The sequence below is a fragment of the Lepisosteus platostomus genome, chromosome 19 (genome assembly GCF_059453375.1).
Source record: "Lepisosteus platostomus isolate fLepPlt1 chromosome 19, fLepPlt1.hap1, whole genome shotgun sequence".
Classification (NCBI taxonomy): domain Eukaryota; kingdom Metazoa; phylum Chordata; class Actinopteri; order Semionotiformes; family Lepisosteidae; genus Lepisosteus; species Lepisosteus platostomus.
In genome coordinates this window covers 6,073,595-6,090,633 of record NC_142629.1, presented here as the reverse complement: position 1 = coordinate 6,090,633, position 17,039 = coordinate 6,073,595, and the positions used below count along the sequence as shown (strand labels likewise).

At 44.3% G+C, this 17,039-nt stretch overlaps 1 protein-coding gene across 2 annotated transcripts in view; it reads left to right on the top strand.

Annotated features, from left to right (window-relative positions):
* The window catches only part of LOC148644998 (protein kinase C beta type), a 149,826-nt gene extending 134,345 nt beyond the window's left edge, over nucleotides 1-15,481 (top strand). The window contains exon 17 of one of the 2 annotated variants that reach the window (XM_088613099.1): nucleotides 9,910-15,481. In XM_088613099.1, the coding sequence (XP_088469225.1) occupies nucleotides 9,910-10,062 (153 nt within the window). In that variant the 3' untranslated portion in view covers nucleotides 10,063-15,481. Of the gene's footprint in view, nucleotides 1-546; nucleotides 4,144-9,909 lie in introns of those variants that run through there. The other variant, XM_088613098.1, reaches the window with a different exon arrangement.
* Nucleotides 15,482-17,039: the final 1,558 nt, after the last annotated feature.

Genomic DNA, 17,039 nt, shown 5'->3' with positions numbered 1-17,039 from the left:
TTCCTAGGACATTTTTCCAGTGAAACGACTCATATTCACGTTAGTTAAGACCAGACGTCTCATTGAAGAATATCCTGCGTCAAAAAAAAAAAGCTCGACACCCTGACGCGTGCGAACGTCCGATTTTTATGTCCCGAGACGTGTGGGGACGACCCAGAACGGCGTTCCGGGCCCGTCGTGTAAACTCGACGAGGAGTTTCTGGGCCGGACCAGCCGTAACAAACCTGCCGGAGTCCGCAGGAAGTCGCGCCTCGCCGGGGAGGAGAAGCCGCCGCTGGCGTTTCCTCGGCGCGGCGGCGAACCTGCGCCAGCTGGCGGAGCCGTCGAGTTGCTCGGCGCAGGGGCGGAGTCTCCCCGCGGTGAGCAAGGAAGCGAGGAACAGGCAGTTTTTTTTTTTACTTGGATTGTGTGTCTCCCCCCCCTCCTCCCCCAGGGATTGACTGTGTTTGCGTTTTCCTTTTCTGTTTGGCTTCTCTTGTTTTGTTGATCAACCACCCACCCACCCACCACATGCTTCTCTTGTTTTTTTTTTCTTCCCTCTTGCAGTGTGGCCGGGACGCCGGAAATTTTGACCGCTTTTTCACCCGCCATCCTCCGGTGTTAACCCCACCCGACCAGGAGGTCATCCACAACCTTGACCAGTCCGAGTTTGAGGGCTTTTCCTATGTTAACGCTTCTTTCATTAGCACGGAGGTCAAGAGCTAAGGACATAACAGGGCAAAATAAAACTTGGGCTCCTACAACAGATTGATCATAGATATATATATAAAACTGTATCTACCTACCTGTCTCCATAACGTACATGGACATATATATATGCATGCAGAGCCCTGCCATATTAAAATGAGCAGCAGGGGTGCGACTGTGGCCCAGATTCCGAGCAGGAAGTGGAGAGGACACAAACACGGTCATGTCCGCTACCTTTGCGCGTCCTGCTGGACCTGAAGCAGGCAGCCATTAGGGTACACTCAAATTTAGACGGCGAGCACACACAAAAAAAAAAGGTTGGGAGACACCTACTTATTTTAATATATCGGGGCTCTGCATTTATACATACATACGTGTATGTATATCTGTTTATATAGTTCAGACAAGCTGATGATCATTTTACAGACCTACTTGAAATGGATTTGTTAATAAGAATGCCGGTTTGGGACCAATATTTTATTTTTGAATTGACCTTCCATTTGTATACTGAATGCTATGATGTCAACTGATCAGCTGGCAAGACGACCATCCAGATTTCAGGAAGTGTTCCTCGATTGTCAGAACAGCCTGGGATGTTTCATTTTTTGCACTGTCATGACTTCTTCATTGCAAGCAACCCCCTCCACACCACACACTCGCCATCCCACAATTACTCCATGCCCTTCTATGCAATGTACGTTGCATAGACACTTATCTCTCCAATTTCCCTCCCATCTCTACAAGTAGGCTTTCGGTCCTGCAGTTATTGGCCTAAATCGTGTGTAGAAGCCATTGATTTCTGTGTCAGCTGATTGAATGACTCAGCCAGTTTGGCTTTTTTCCGTGGACTGTCTGACCTTGACCCGGATCTGAGATTGTCGATGTTGTTGTGTTTCTGTTAAGTTTGTGTTTAGTCCATTTTTTTTCCCATTTTCTTTTTTTTGGGGGTTTTGAATGGCCTCAGAAATTGAACTTTGCTCCAGAACCTCACCAAAATTCTGGAAGCCCTCCCCACCTAAAAAGGCAGGAAAAATTGCCCTAATTTATTTTGCATGAGCTGCTTTTTTTTATCTGCGAGTTTTGAATAAAGTAGCTATTAGGGTTGCTAGGATGACATGAATTACTACTTCTGAACATTTACAATATATTTAAGTGATATTCAATTGTTTTTTTTAAGCATGGAAAAACCAAGGTATTTACAGGATGAATCAATGCAGCATTTTCTGTTTAATCCATTTTAGTTAGTTCTGCAGTCTGGGGGCTCCTTTGTAATGAGGCCCAGTGTCGTGGCTTGTATATAGCATTGCTGTAGGTCAGCCCTACACACTCCAGAGTCCAGGAGTGACTACCACACTCTGGGATCTGGCAAAGGCACATCTGCATGACAACGTGCACCTCTGTGGTGCATTCCATTTATGTTAAAAAAACAAAACAAACGAAAGCATATTATCTAACAAACAGGGTTCAACTGGACAAGGTTCTGTACTGCGAAGCTACAGAACAAATCTCGGATATTTTACAATACACGTTCTTTTGTTAGAGTGCTTGCTGTTATTACTCTCAGAAAAGCACCTCAGAGCCGTTTTTTTTCGGAAGGGACTTTGCTCCCCAGAAGTTCCAGGCAGTGAAGTGACGCTTAGTGGCAGTTACAGGACTTTGCTCGTGTTTCTACACAGCGGCAGTGGGCGTGGTACGAAGTCAAATCTCAGGGCGAGGGTCGGTGCCCTTGCAGTCTGCCATACAGCAGCCTCTCTGTGGCAAACTGAGGACGAGCAACACAGAGCAGAGGTTGGACGGGCCTCAACGGCAAAACTCGCCTTGAACCCATTCACGCCAGTTTCCCCCAGTGGCTCAGAGACTGGAAAACAAAAGAATAAGAAACCAACAGGAATGCAGTGGCACACACAGTGGCATTCCTTGTTAAAGGAGACAGGTCGGGCCAGTCCAGGGCTCCAAACGTGCAGCATATTAATGAGTCGGTGCATGTGAAAGAGATGTCCATGCCTGGTGATAACATTGCCAAACAACCATGGCTATTGGGTATTTTGTAGGTTAACTGTACTGGGCCAAGATGGGCAATATAACTAATGCCTGCAGTCTTCTAGCTTGCATTGAGCAACGATCCAGATGTGGGCAGTGTTGTCTCAGAACCCAGCGCTAACACCATTCTTGCAATCCAATAGCTTTCTTTGCATGAAGCTACAAGCAGGGTCTCAACAGCACCAGCCGGTGAGGATGGCGGTCTGGAAATAACATCTAGATGTGCTGAAACCTGCAGGCGCAGATCACACAGCCTTGATATATATCGCATCTCCAGCCGCAAAACAGCGTGATCGTCGAGCATGGGGTTATCGAAAAGATGTTTTGTACAACGACGCTTGCCTGGAACACATCTTGTTCCCGAGTACTTATGTACCAGGCTGCGTGACAGAGACCGCATGCTTAAAGGTCATGAACAACTTGAAAGGCCGTCTGCGCAGGATAAAACAAAAGCGCTTGTCTGAAGGTGGAACGCAGGGAGCGGGCAAGGGCTGTCTCCTTTCACGCAATGCCATTTTGTTTGTCCGTCACACAAGCTGGTCCGAGGCTGACGGTGCGGAGCAGACAGCTCTTTGCTGTCAGGGGTGCTGTTGGTTCTATCGGCATCCACACCAGCGAGGAAATTCGATTCAGTGGCAAAGATAAATCCGCAAGGAAAAACCGGGATGTTAGAACTTTCAAAAGCAAAATGAACCACTAATCCGTGTGCAATGACATTTTGCCTGTACCTCTAAAATACAAAGCTAGGTGCTAATGTAGTTCACGGGCTGCTGGGATAACCAACTCTTTGCTAAAGGAGCTAACTTGTCACTTAAACCACTTGTATCTTCTGTAGAATTGAAAGGGAAGGGAAATCCTAGAAGGATTTAATGAAATTCTTACCATTGGTAGTGATTTAAAAAAAAATCAGTACACATCTGTTTTGCTAGACAATGAATAGGAATATTATGATCCTTTATTGACATTATTCTTCAGATTAATATGAATGGTTTTCTTATCTCTGCCAAATCTGGTGTGTAGTTTATTACGGGGCTTTAATATTTCTAAAGAGAATCATATGCAGTAAACAAAATGTGTCAAAATATGTTCAGTGAATCTCTTGCATACAAAGTGGTCAGATTTTATGTGAGCCTTACAGTATTGTTAAAAAAAAACCTTTAAAAAAATAAAAAAATGTTTATAGATTATTCTGTGTCTTTTCTAAATTGACGATGCAATCTGGGGTTTGCATTCCAAAAAGGAAAGCTTTGTGCATGAATTATGAACTACGAACTGTGATATATTGCTATTTTGACGATGAGCGCTTTAGTGTTTTCAAGCTGTTGTGTGTGCTTTGTAAACTTTGAACTCAAATGCTGTTAATGTGCCAAAGTATTTTCCAGAGAAATATCTAAATTAAATAAACTTTGACATGAAGAGGTATGTTGATATTTCCTTTTGAATTGGTGCCAACCCTTTCAGATCATGAAGATGTTTTCAGAAAGGGGCTGTGTTGCCTGTGAAATTAGCACTGTTAGTTAGTGGTGCTCATGGACTTTTGTACTGTATTGCTGTTCCCAATAGTCCCGGTTATAGCCCTGCCTGGAGAATGCAGAGCAGCCACTGCATGGATTTCAAGGCTGCTGAAGCAGAGGGGGTCAGAAACCACACAGTTCAGCCATTTTGCCTTTTCAGCTTTGCCCATCTGCAAATTAATATGAACTGGGCTTAAAATAAGATTCCTGCTGGAGAGCCGTTTTAGCTGTGTCAGGTTTTCTGAGCTAAAGGATCTCGGTTTGAAGCCACCAGTTTCCCGCGGTTTTGATTTAACTATCGGAACCATGTGGAATTAGATTTGTCCCTTTCTGCTTCATCAGAACAAGACCCTGCAGTTCGTAAGACCAGGGACGGATCCGGCGGCTGTGCATTGGGAATCTTATTTCGATTCCTCGGTTATTTATTGTTGTTATGCTCTGCATCGCTTCTCCGTTATAAATGATCTTTTAAAAGCTGTTCCAGCTTATCTCTGGGGCTGGCTCAGTGCTGAGGTGCCTCCTCGCTCGGCGCATGAATGTTAATTAATTCTGAATGTCACAGCCTCCAATTAAAATCAGCCGGTTAGCTTGAGTGTCTGAGGCTTATCTGCTGAAAACAGGTCACTGTTTGACACTGGGATTCTGTGCTGCATCCGCGCGTACTGTTGCTGACATCGGCTGAGCCTTAATCCCCACTTTCCTGAAAAGCCCGAGCCTTAATAGTGGAAGAAATTAAAGAATCAAGGTTATAATTAAACTTTAGTCTAGGGTAGCACAAGCGACTCAGCAGAAAGTGGAGTCTTTTAAGCGTCTTCCCCATCTGTCATCGTTAAAAAAACCACCTTCCTGTCATATCATTGCAGGCCATCTAATAAACACGATGAGCAAAGATTCAAATTGCTTATTGCAGAAAGTGCTGTGTGAATACAGAAAGATCCAATCGCCTGTATGCTGACTTCCAGAGTATTACAATACCTCTGGAATGGGTTGGTCCACCTCCAGGATCACTTATAACTGCAGAAACCCCTTATACAATGGCCGACATGCGGTCAGAGATGTCTCCAGACATTAAATCTGTTCTTGGGGTCCGTAGCTTGTTGTGGCCTGAAGCTGGCATCCCGTTGGTGGTCTTTTGAGGCACGTCACTGCCTGTGAATCTGTGAGGCTGTCTGAATTGACACACCAACTGGGTCTGCTGTTGCCTTCAGCGGTGGGCAAGAGGTATCAGGCTTACACACGAACGAACAAGCCCCCCACAAGCCCGCTTTCATCAGCCTTCTGTCCTACAGCACAGCCAACACTGGAGAAGGCCTGGTCTGCTGCTAATTTACTGTGCACTCCTTAGTAATCATGTACCATCCCCCCACTTTGACAGCACACTTCACAGCGAATCAAAGAAATGATGGAGTAGGAAAAACACAATCCATATGTATGTGTACATATTGACAGTATATTTGTGTGCATAGTGGTGCAATGTCTGTGTCACTAAATTACCCAGCGCTTCTATGAAATGTTCAAGATCAGTGCTTTTGTGGTGCCTGTGTTTCTGTTAATCCCTCATTACCATATTTCCATCTAGACATTTTGTAGTCTTTTCAACTGAGTGCAATGGAGGATATTTAAGGAGGACTAAACCTAGAGGGGAGGTGCCATTTTAAAATAACATGACCTGCTTTGTGCCCTGGGGACTGAGGAGGCACCAAGGAAAACTCTTGCACTCCTTGCCCCTTAAGGCACTTAAAAATGAGACGAGCCCCTAACCATTTGTGAAGGTTACTGGGCTCCGCTGTTGTACAGATGCAGTAGCTGCACAGCTGTTAACAGACTGTTCGGTTGCATTCTAACTGTTCATCTGTCTCCAGCTGGCAACAGGCCTGGGAACATGCATTAAAGAGCTCTGAATAACGCCCTGATTGTGCAGTGTAAACAGGCAGCTTGTTTTCTCTCGACTGCATGTGAAAGATGTCGTGTTCACTGTCGGTGGAAAAGCTGAGGTTTGATTATATCGTTCTTTGGCACACATTCCTTGTGCTTAATGTTTCTGGAAAACCATTTCGTCTTGTGCTAATAACACTCCCCCCTAAACACAGGACTTTCTAAAAGTGTTTCTTTCTGTTCAAAAGAGCGGTATTTTAACCTGCCCTTAATCTAAAATTCATCTGAAATATGAAGCAGAGCTTTGTGATTTCCCTGTCTTCCTAAAGGAATGGAAGCCATAAATCATCATTATTCTGATAAAGGTAATTCCATAACAATTCTATTTCATTTGAGTTTGCTTTTGAAAGCCCTTTGGTGTCGGTGCTGTCACACCCAGCAGCTGTTGTAAGGCCCCCAGGTGATCCAGGCTCCCCCGAAGTGAGGCTGCCCAGGTCCCTGCACAGGGAGAGGGGGGTCTGTGTAGAGCTGAGCCTGGGGCTCTGCTGGCCTACACGGGAACAGGAGCAGAAGGTAGGAGATGTGCTGTTGTCCTGACTTTGCTATCTTCTGGCTCAGTACTGTGCTACACAGGATGGAGGGTCTTGTCTCCAGCCTTTCCTTCTGTCCTGTCTTGTGTATTTACCTGAATGTGAATTATCTCTGTTACTGTATGTAGCCCGGCCTCTGTTTGTCCTGCTGTGTGAGGTGGTCAGGTTGGGTTTCTCTGTTAGCCTTGTCAGTGTGGTGTGTTGTCTTCTTAGCGTGAATTGTCTTTTTAGTGAGATGGGTATGCATACCTGCTGTCAGGCCTATTTTATGGGGCTTCACCAGCTTTGTTTGCAGTTTGCCTTTTGGGACGTATGAAGGCTAAGGGGTGTTTTAAGCATGTTTGACCTCCTGTACAGGAGCAGTTCTTATTAGAACCTCCTTCTGTTGCTGATCAAAGCTGTATGTTGAAGAGTGGTGAAGTTCTTACTCCCTTTGGCTCTCTTTACACCTCCTTTGGTGTATTAACATCCATTCTTCATTCCCTTTCCCCTTATTGCCAGAACACCAACCTCCAGTCCACTAGACTGATTAAAAACCCCCTTTTATCACAGTTTCCATTCACTGTCCACCCATCTCTGTCTTTCCATCACCACCACTGGCTGGACTGGCTAATCTGTACCCCCCCACCCAGACAGGCCATGCCTGGTGCTTTCTTCCCAAACAGAGGCACTTAATGCTTCATGCACACGATTCCAAGCAAGAAGCAAACTTGTTACGAGATCTGCCATAAACAAGGAAGCAAAAGGGGATCCTCTAAAACTGTTTATTTCGGTTCAGATTATGGCAAAGCACACGAGACACACAAGGAGGTCCCCCAAGAAGGCTGCCCAAGAACCAAACATTTCTTCAGTCTTGCATCACCACTAGCAAACATTACAGTACTTAGGGATCTAGAAAAACGTATTGTGTCCTCCAGGCGAAGACAAGGTGACAGAAGCACAGTTAAAGCCAGTTGGAAGGGCAGACATCAGAACTGGACTGCGTTCCTCTTGCTAATTATTAGATTCTTTCTTTTTCTGGGGTTCTGGAAGCCGTACGGCTCTGCCCATGATGCTTAAACCTTCATGAGAGGCAGGGGAGCAATATTTTGTCTTCTGGAGCTGTTTTGACTTGACATGGGCTGAGACTGATGGCGTCACAACGGGATACTCAACATTGTCCTGGCGTCTGTAAAACATTGTGATTTGCAGAGTTGGTTGAATCACCGACCCAGAGGGGCAAAATACTGTGTCACTTCATTTCATGACTTTAGCTTATTCGGGGGCTTTTCTATGCCAGCTTTTCAATTTAATTTTTCCAGTGTTTTATGCATTAATAACGTGTAAAACACAAAAGCCTTTAACAAAGGCCTCGTATTCCCATGTTTTCTGTTATCCAGCTCGAGTGCCGGAGGTATCTTTCACCGGAACATGACATTTTTTAAGTTTGTTTTTCTTAAAAGCCCATGAACAAGTGGTCAGTCTGCAGAGCGGGTGTGAGGAAAGAGACGCTCAGGTCGAGGTCGATACGAGGCACACAGACGATTCTGGCTCAGAACAGAAGAGGCTTCTGCTGTGGAGCCCAGCAAGGTCCACTTTTCAGTGAGCGTAGTGCTTGTTACTTCGGCTGACAGGGGGTTAGTCATTCCTATCTCCTTTTTACCATTCTTTGCTTTTTTTTAAAAAAAAAAAGACAGACAACAAAAGCTTTAGAAACCGAACTCAGCAGGGACCGTGATTCTCGCCGTTTTCGGTTCAATGGGGTTATCTCAGCGGTGCCATGTCTGTGATTTCCTTCAGAATTGCTTCTTCGGTGTGTGTATCTCCGTCTTTTTGTTCACGCCTTGAGCCGCTTTTCTAAAGCAAAAATCTCTCAGTAGGCACACTACAATTCACAACACAAGGGAAGGAGCCAACTTCTTCCTTTTTACAGCCTGATGAAGTTGATTGTGAATGAACTGAAGTATATCTGTGATAGATGGGGCTCAATTCTGCTGGCTGTCTCCTGCACTTACTGTGCTCACATCACAGCACAGAGGACGTAGTTCAAAAGTGATTCTCAATCATATTGACTTTTTTTGGGTGTATACTTGTCTTCATATTTATATGGGGTGGAGAGCAGAACATCTACTGTACCAGTGAAGCGCTAACTTACAGTACTTTACTGTGTTCATTCCACATATACATTTTTCCCACGGCTTACACTTTTTCTTAAAGCTCTTACACTTTCTTTAAGAAAAAATAATATTTACACCTCCACCAATGTGGGTTTTAACTCAGAAGTGATTTAGTCAATCTTAATTACACTTGTTATCCGTTACCTGTTATGGGTTGAGTGGTGGCTCTGTAGCTAAGGATCTGCGCCTGTGGCTGGAAGGTTGCCGGTTCAAATCCTGTGGGCCAGCAAATCCAACTCCGTTGGGCCCCTGAGCAAGGCCCTTAACCCCAGCTGCTCCAGGGGTGCTGTACAATAGCTGACCCTGTGCTCTGACCCCAAGCTTCTCTCCCTGTCTGTGTGTCTCATGGAGAGCAAGCTGGGGTATGCGAAAACATTAATTCCTAATGCAAGAAATTGTATATGGCTCATAAAGTGATCTTTGCTTATATTTGTATAGATTTTTACATGGGTAACATAGTGGCTCAGTGTTCAGCATTGCTGCCTTGCTGCGATGGGGCCCTGGGTTCATTTTTCTGGGGTGCAGTCTGTGTGGAGTTTGTATGTTCTCCCCGTGTCTGCATGGGTTTTCTCTGGGTGCCCCAGTTTCCGCCCACAGTCCAAACAAATGCTGGTAGGTTAATGGTCTTCTGGGAAAATTGGCCCTGTTGTGAGTGCGTCCATGTCTCTGTTGGTGTCTGTGTGTGCCCTGTCATGGGCTGGCTTCCCGCCTTGTGCTCATTGCTTGCTGGGATAGACTTTGTCCCCCTGCGACCCTGTTTTGGAAGATACAGTTAGAAAATGTAAAAATATCCCTCCATCCATCCTTTTTGGAGACATTTAATTGTCAGAGTAAGGCATTGTTAATTCAGTCAGAGGAGTGCAATATCTGTATTCCTCTGGATTAAGTCCCTTCCGCGCTAATAGTATGCCTCTGAAATTCTGAAATGTAGCAAGTCAGGAGGTAAGTTCTGAATTCGAAGGGATGTGGCACGAAAGGGAGGGATGTGGCACGAAACCGATTGGTGTTGCACAAAAACAACAACAACTTTCTTCTCCTCCAAAACAGAAAACCAAGAGGGACACGGCCAACTTCGACAAGGAGTTCACCAAGATGCCCGTCGAGATGACGCCCACCGACAAGCTGTTCATCATGAATCTGGACCAGAACGAGTTTGCAGGCTTCTCCTACACCAACCCCGAGTTCGTCATCCAGGTGTAGTGGGCTGCCTGGCATTCCCAAGGCTGGGACGGCGCGTTCCCTGTCGGCGGACTGTAGATTAGTGCTGTACCGTCTGTGCGTGTGCGCCGGGAGGCTATGACATCACTCTGCCGCACCTTCATCGCTGTGGACCAGAGGGTGTGGTCTTCGCTGGTCTCACCTGGAACATCTGTTTACAAAGGACTTCTGGGATCCCTTCCAGTAATGGTGAAAGATAGCATATTAGCACCGTGAAAGTGCTTGTTTTTCCTCTAAAGCCAGCAGGAGCCTGTGCTTATCGTCACCTAGTGCTTCAGGCCTGCTCTGAACGCAGTCGGGTCAGATTTTGTGTCCCCTTACAGGGGTATAACAGATTTCCCTGGCATCTCCATTTGATCTCTTCAAGACTGGAGAGCAAAGTGGACAAGTGACCTCATAGCCTCTGCGTGCATGATGTAATCTTTATTTCCCTCCCCCCCTTTACTTTCGTTACTCTTTCTAATAACACCCGTAGGGATGCTTCTTACATACAACTTAAGCTGGGTCATGCCCTTTGGCCTTCACGCTGATGAGGTAGTGACCACAGTGTTACAGAAAAGCAACAAGCATGGCTGACTCCAAATGAGCCAACTCACAAACACTCGTTTAATTATTTGTGTGTTGAAACTGGTGCGTTGGCTTAACTGTCAGCCGCTGCCTGTGAGCTGTTTCCCCAAACGTAGTGTTTATTCCACTGGTTGGATGTGAAATTGAGTACTAGCTTAATAATTGACTGTGCAATGAAGAAGGAGCCTACTGCCAGACCTATTAACAGCTGTCCAGCACCTCTCTCAGAATTCCTCTGTGATGCCTGCAAAGCTTCAGTGTCACAGCCAGTCCCTACAGTTGTGTTTTAAACACGTACGGCGTTTTTGTCTATTCCAAGCTGCTCAGCAATACTGACAGGGACACAACAATGGAGCCAAGCCAGTTGGCTCCACTTCCTGCGTTTCTAGACCCGTGCTCTGTGCTGGGGCCTCCCAGCAATGAAGAAAATGCCAACATTCTGATAAATAATGTCGAAGTTTGACCAAAACAAAAAAACTCACATGGCCCGCAGTGGGTATTCTGTTCCCTGTCGACAGGTACGTTCATGTGCGCTGAAACCCTGAGCACAATTTCTCAGACATTATGAGCAGACTGATTCTGGAGTTTGATTTTTTTCCCCACCGTTTTTATCAGTACTTTACCTTGAAGCAAAAAAAACAAAACAATGATTTTTAAAAGTCTATGCATGCCAGTGAAATGTTAGTAAACTGAAAAGTGTTTGCCAACATTGGTTAATTTGTTGGCTTTTTGTGTAAATAGATATAATGTATTTAAAAAAAAAAGTATCTAGAAGTCTTCCAGTTAGGATCTTTATTAATATAAATTGTTTAAAAAATACTCATGGCAGCACTGTATGGTCATTAATAATCACTATTAATCTTTAGTTGATTAAATTTTGCTGACTGTAATTGCTTTGGTCAAAACCTTGTTTGTTCTGCACGATGGTAAGAAGTTCTCATTATCTCCACAAAAGACAGTGTCCTCTTTCTGCTCCAGCTGCAGTTAAATTCAGAATTAAACTGATGAAGCCTCTGATTCCTACAGATTTTGACCGTGTGACTGGCACCTCTGTAATGTGGTCCTCATTAAAGTGTAGTCTCTCTTTGGATGTGGAGAGACATTACAAGCCATGCTGGAGGGTGGCCAGTCACAGAACCACAGCTGTTGTGGTTATGTGACAGGTGGGGAGTGAAATTCAGATCGGCAATGTTTTACTATGACAGAAGATCAGAATCAGATTAACACAGTGAAATCCAAAATTTAAGCCAGCAGATCTGCATCATCACCTACGACTGGGTAGGTTTTCTATACCTACAATGAATTACTGTTTCTTTGTTTCTAATGGACAGCACAACCAACTCACAGTTTTAAATATGAACAAAAGCCTGAAAATGAAGGGTGCCCAGCTTGCTCATTAGGTAGTTTTGTGACTGAGTGAATCTAAAAGTGTTTTCCGCTATTTTGTAAAGCTGCCAGAGCTTGGGTTTCAAATCACCTGGCTGGGAAGCCTGTGCCAGACCCCCACCACTCTTTGAGTAAAGAAATGTATCTGACTTTCTATCCTAAATAAATGTCCTTAACCTTCCAATTGTGACCCCTACTGAGTGTGAAATAGTCCCCTGGGTTGAACCTATCTGTACACCTGAAGATACTGGAAACGGATCAAACAATAGCAGATTCTAGGCAAACACCCGGATCCCTGTCATGTGTAGATTCTTTAATCTCAGAAGTGCCCATGCGATATCTACAGTGTGTTCCTCCTACCAGTGTGAATCAGATTCCACTTGGCAGTGCTGAATTTCATTTGCCAGGTGCTAGCCCAATCCAAGCTTTTGTCTGAACCTTTTTGTGACACCCCTGCTGCTGTTTTTTAGGTTTGCATCATCAGCAACTTTGACTGGCTTGCTAACTATACTGGAATCTAGATCGCTGACATAGTTTGGACAGCACCGCCCCTAAATCCGATCTCTGCAGCGCGCCACGGCTCCCGCCCGCCCATTTAGAGGTTACACCTTTTCAGATAACGCCATTTCCAGTTTGTTAACCAGTTCAGGATCCAGATGCATTCATTACCTTGGATTCCTATGGCTTTTAATGTGAGACTCACCCTCGTAAAAGGTTGATTCTCACATCCTTATCAAACATTTATCTTATCAAACACTTTCCATGCCATACTGTATACGGTACTTTAGTTATATCCTTGTTGCTTGTTTGCAGAATACTAGCAAGTTAGTTAGACAAGACTTGTATTCGGCCCTTTCTAAACCCATTGTCTGTTACTTAAAATGTCCTTGTTTTCTAAGTGTTCTTCTATGTTAGCTCTGCCTATCCTTTCCAGATCCCCACCTGTGCCAGAAATAAGACTGATTACTCTACAGCTTCCCCCACTGTCCCGCATTTTGTAGATTGGTATTACAAATGTGGTTTACCTCTCTTGGGGAATTTCGGCCTGTGTTAGGAAGGATCAGACTTGCTGGCTGTGTTCACACACCTTCATCTGAGACATTTTCTTCAACAGCCCTTCACATCATGGCTACTCGGTGTGAGCCTTCAGAGATATTCCATTTTAGTACTTCTGTGTTCCTGGAACCTTCATTTTGTACCACCTTTGTACACAGAGCTTGTTACAGTTAAACTTGCCGCTGTTGGAAAGACTGGAATTCAAGCAGGAACATGTAATAAGTATTGAGGAGACAATCCTGGCCAATCTCGCTTTCATCTCAGATACTACAGGAAAGACAGGCATTGATAAAGCACAGCTGCATCCAGTACACATCACTTAACAAAAAGTTGGAGGAACAAAACTTTAAGTCTGAAATTGTGTCCGCATAACTGAGAGTTGTGCTTTTTTTTTGGTCTTTTTCTCCTGTGCTTTTCATCTTCTCCTTTTTGAAAAAAAAAAACATGTAGAGAACAAGAAAAGACCAAACTAAACCCTTTCTTATTTTTCATCCGGTTTTTAATTGGCTCCGTCCCGAACGGGTGGCGTCTGATGTACAAGGAACACAGCGAGCTGCCAACGGGACTTGATAATCATCTTGCTGAGATTTGAGCACCGTTTGTTTTACTGTCATTTGAAGTAAGGCAACGTGCTGTACATTTGCATATCTAAACCATCATTTCCCGTAGGAAAAAAAAAATACATAGGACAAATCGTCCTGGGCTCTGGAATATCTCTGTGCCTGTGCCTCTCTGCTCTTTCAGCATCCAATTTCACAGAATGTCAGCCTGGAGTCACCAGACAGCATAGCTCTGATGGGCTCTTATGTCAGTTTAGCAAATTGTAAATCTGCTGTGGAAAATCTATATTCTCCAACTCTTGTTTTTTTTTTAAATCTTTCTCAATATTAAGGTGTTGGTACAACATATAGCTAGGGAGTCATTTTATGAATTTGACTTTTCTTTCAGTGACACAAGAAACTGTAGACCTACAGCTCACCTGAAGGACAGAGATGAGGCAGGCTGTGAGCTTTGGTTCCTACATTCTTCCAGGAACTTGCTTGTGCTTTATTTATTGAGAAAACATATTTCGGACATAAAGTCCTCGACTTTTCAAAAGAACAGCACGGCCAAGGGGAGCTCCATGAGTAGAGGAATGATTGCCACATGCATCTTGATCTGGGCAGGAAGTGCTGAGGGGGAAGGTATAAAGTGTGACACCCAGCGTGAGTCACAAGCCCACAAGGAAAATCCATCTTGCCAGAAAGTGGTTATTCCCTGACAAGCTTGCCCCTGAAGCAAGCACCTAAATGAGCATAGACTTTAGTGCATTTCTTTAGATACTTCTGCAAAATGTCTTTAATATCACCTTATTAGTTTTTAGGAACATAAAACAGAAGAACACGCTTAATTTAAAAGCAGACAGTTTGGTTAAATTGTAAGAGTAAGGAATATAAATGAAAAGAGGTTATGCCTAAGTAAAACCTAATTTAGAATATTGTGTTTGGTTTTGGTGACCACAGAAAGAATATTCTAGCCCTGGAAAGAGTTCAGAGAAGAGCAACAATAATGTTTCCTGGTCTCAGGAAATTGTCACATACAGACAAGTTGAAGGAGCCAAGAGTCCAGGGAATTATTTAATGCACTTGGTACTGAAATCACAGGGTCACAATTAGGAACTGAAAGGAAATTATGATGGGAAATAGGACATTCTGCTTCACGCAAAGAGTGGTGGCCATCTGGAAAAGGGGTCCCAGCCAGGTGACTGAGACCCTTATTCTGGGCTCTTTTAAGAAACAGATGGGTGAAAGCTTAGGTTCACTGATGTTCACTAAGTTTCCTGATGAACAAGATAGACCAAAAGGCCTCTTGTTTGCTGTCTTTCTACTGTACTTATGAACCTAACATGTAATTATGAACCTAAAACAATTTAAACATCACTTACAGAACTGTACATGGCTCTTTGTCACAGGTACAGTATGCACCCTAATAAGGTTATTTCCCACATTCCAAGACTGTGAGAGTGCACTTTACCATGGTAAAATCAGCAGGACAAGGCAAACAACAGTGGAAACATGGGAGAGCAATGAGTTTTTTTTAACCATTATGTAATGAAATTATTGCACCTTGTGATAGAGTTTAGAACTTCTGTTACTCCAATAATGGAAAAAAAGGAATCATTGTGCAAATTTGCTGGTGTCAATTGTGCAGTCTTCTATACAGGAAAACAAATTACTATGCAAGACACAATTTTATGTTGTTTTAGGGCATCTTGAAAATGCTGTTAAACCGAAAACGCTGCTGCTGTTCTGAAGGATTGTCAAGATTTCGACAGAGAATGCGTATTTATTTTCCGCTGTATGAATGATGTAGCATGTTCTGTTGTTAAGATTACATATTTATTGATTGCCAATTGTGGTCTTGTCTCCTCTGTTCCGGGTGGTTCACCGTGCTGAGGCTGAGGTGGAAAAGCTGTATGCCTCAGTGAGAGACAGATAGCGCCTGTCCCGAGCAAGGCACTCTTGAGTTGTCCTGGTTGTGCTGGGTTTACTGTCAGATCCCCTATCGGCTGGAGACAGATATACGAAGAGCTGTCAGTCTAAGTCACCCCAAGCAAAGGAGAAAACCAATGATTCTCGAGTGAAGCCTGTGGCTTTCAAGGTTCAAGACGCCGTGATCCCTCTGCAAATGAGTTCTTGAACCCTTCGAGTGCTTCCTCCTTCCCATTGTAGCATGCATTAACAATAATAACTGGCATTTTCTTCAAAGTAGGAGGCTACTAAAAGGTGAAGATCGGTAGTGGCATACTCTGGCACTGTGCAATGTGTAGGCAACATTTTCTGTGACAGCCCACTTAAAGCAAATTCAGTTTTAGGATCAGCTGGATTTAACTATTACTGATTATGTATCCCAGGGGTACGATCTGCATACGCTACACATCTGTTGTGTTGCCCTATCAGAAGATATTACGTTGCACAGGAAAAAAAAAACAACAACAGTATGGGATTAGGTGGCAGAAGAGGAGCTCGGAGCTGAAGATGCTTGACAGCAGGAAGATCTGGGATTGCAGCGCTGTGTGAGTAAATACTGCTAATTGGCCTGAAAACAGCTTCCGAAAGTGAAACAAGTGAGACTCACACATATGTTATCGTCATCTACGTTCTGACTGATGGGTGTATCGCAGACTCAGAACTTTCGTGGAGATCAACATCTAGTTCTAGAGGGCGGTAAAGAACGTGATGGCAATATTCAGAGTAAAGAGGCTGGGGGCTTGGACTACGCACAGCTCATACAGTATGTACAGTAGGTAAATATATAGTAGTTCAGGTGGGTAGCTTCGTCAGCATGTGTAGGCTTCAAAGCAACACGTAATAGGTTTATTCCATGCTGAAAAGAGAAGAGAGAAAAGACAACGTTTCGGCTTTGGAGTCTTCTTTGGAATATATATAGGTTATATTCAGGGTGGCACCATGGCGCAGTGGTTAGCATTGTTGCCTCACAGCGTCTGGGCCCTGGATTCATTTCTGGACCTGGGGTGCCATCTGTGTGGAGTTTGCATGTTGTCCCCACGTCTGTGTGTGTTGTCCCCCACAGACCAAAGACACTGGTGGGTGTTGGCCCTGATGTGCGTGTTGGTGGCTCTGCCGGCTCGTGTGCTGCGATGGACCGCAATACTGGGCTGCAGGGTGCCCTGCCTTGTGCCCGTTGCTGGTTGCAGTAGTCCCTGGCTGCCCTGTGACCCTGTATTGGATAAACTGCTTAGAAAATGGAAGGATGGATTATAGGTTCATCTCCCATGACTGTCACTAAGACGTTCTTATTATAAATTGATCGTGCACCACATTTTACCTGAAATGCACACGCTCCTTAGCAGCAAAGTAAGGAACCGAAAAATTTGAATCTCAAGCACTTTCCAGCTGGTAAAGAAGTTACTTTTGGAGGAGGTCCACCTTGGCTTGTGAGCACACCTC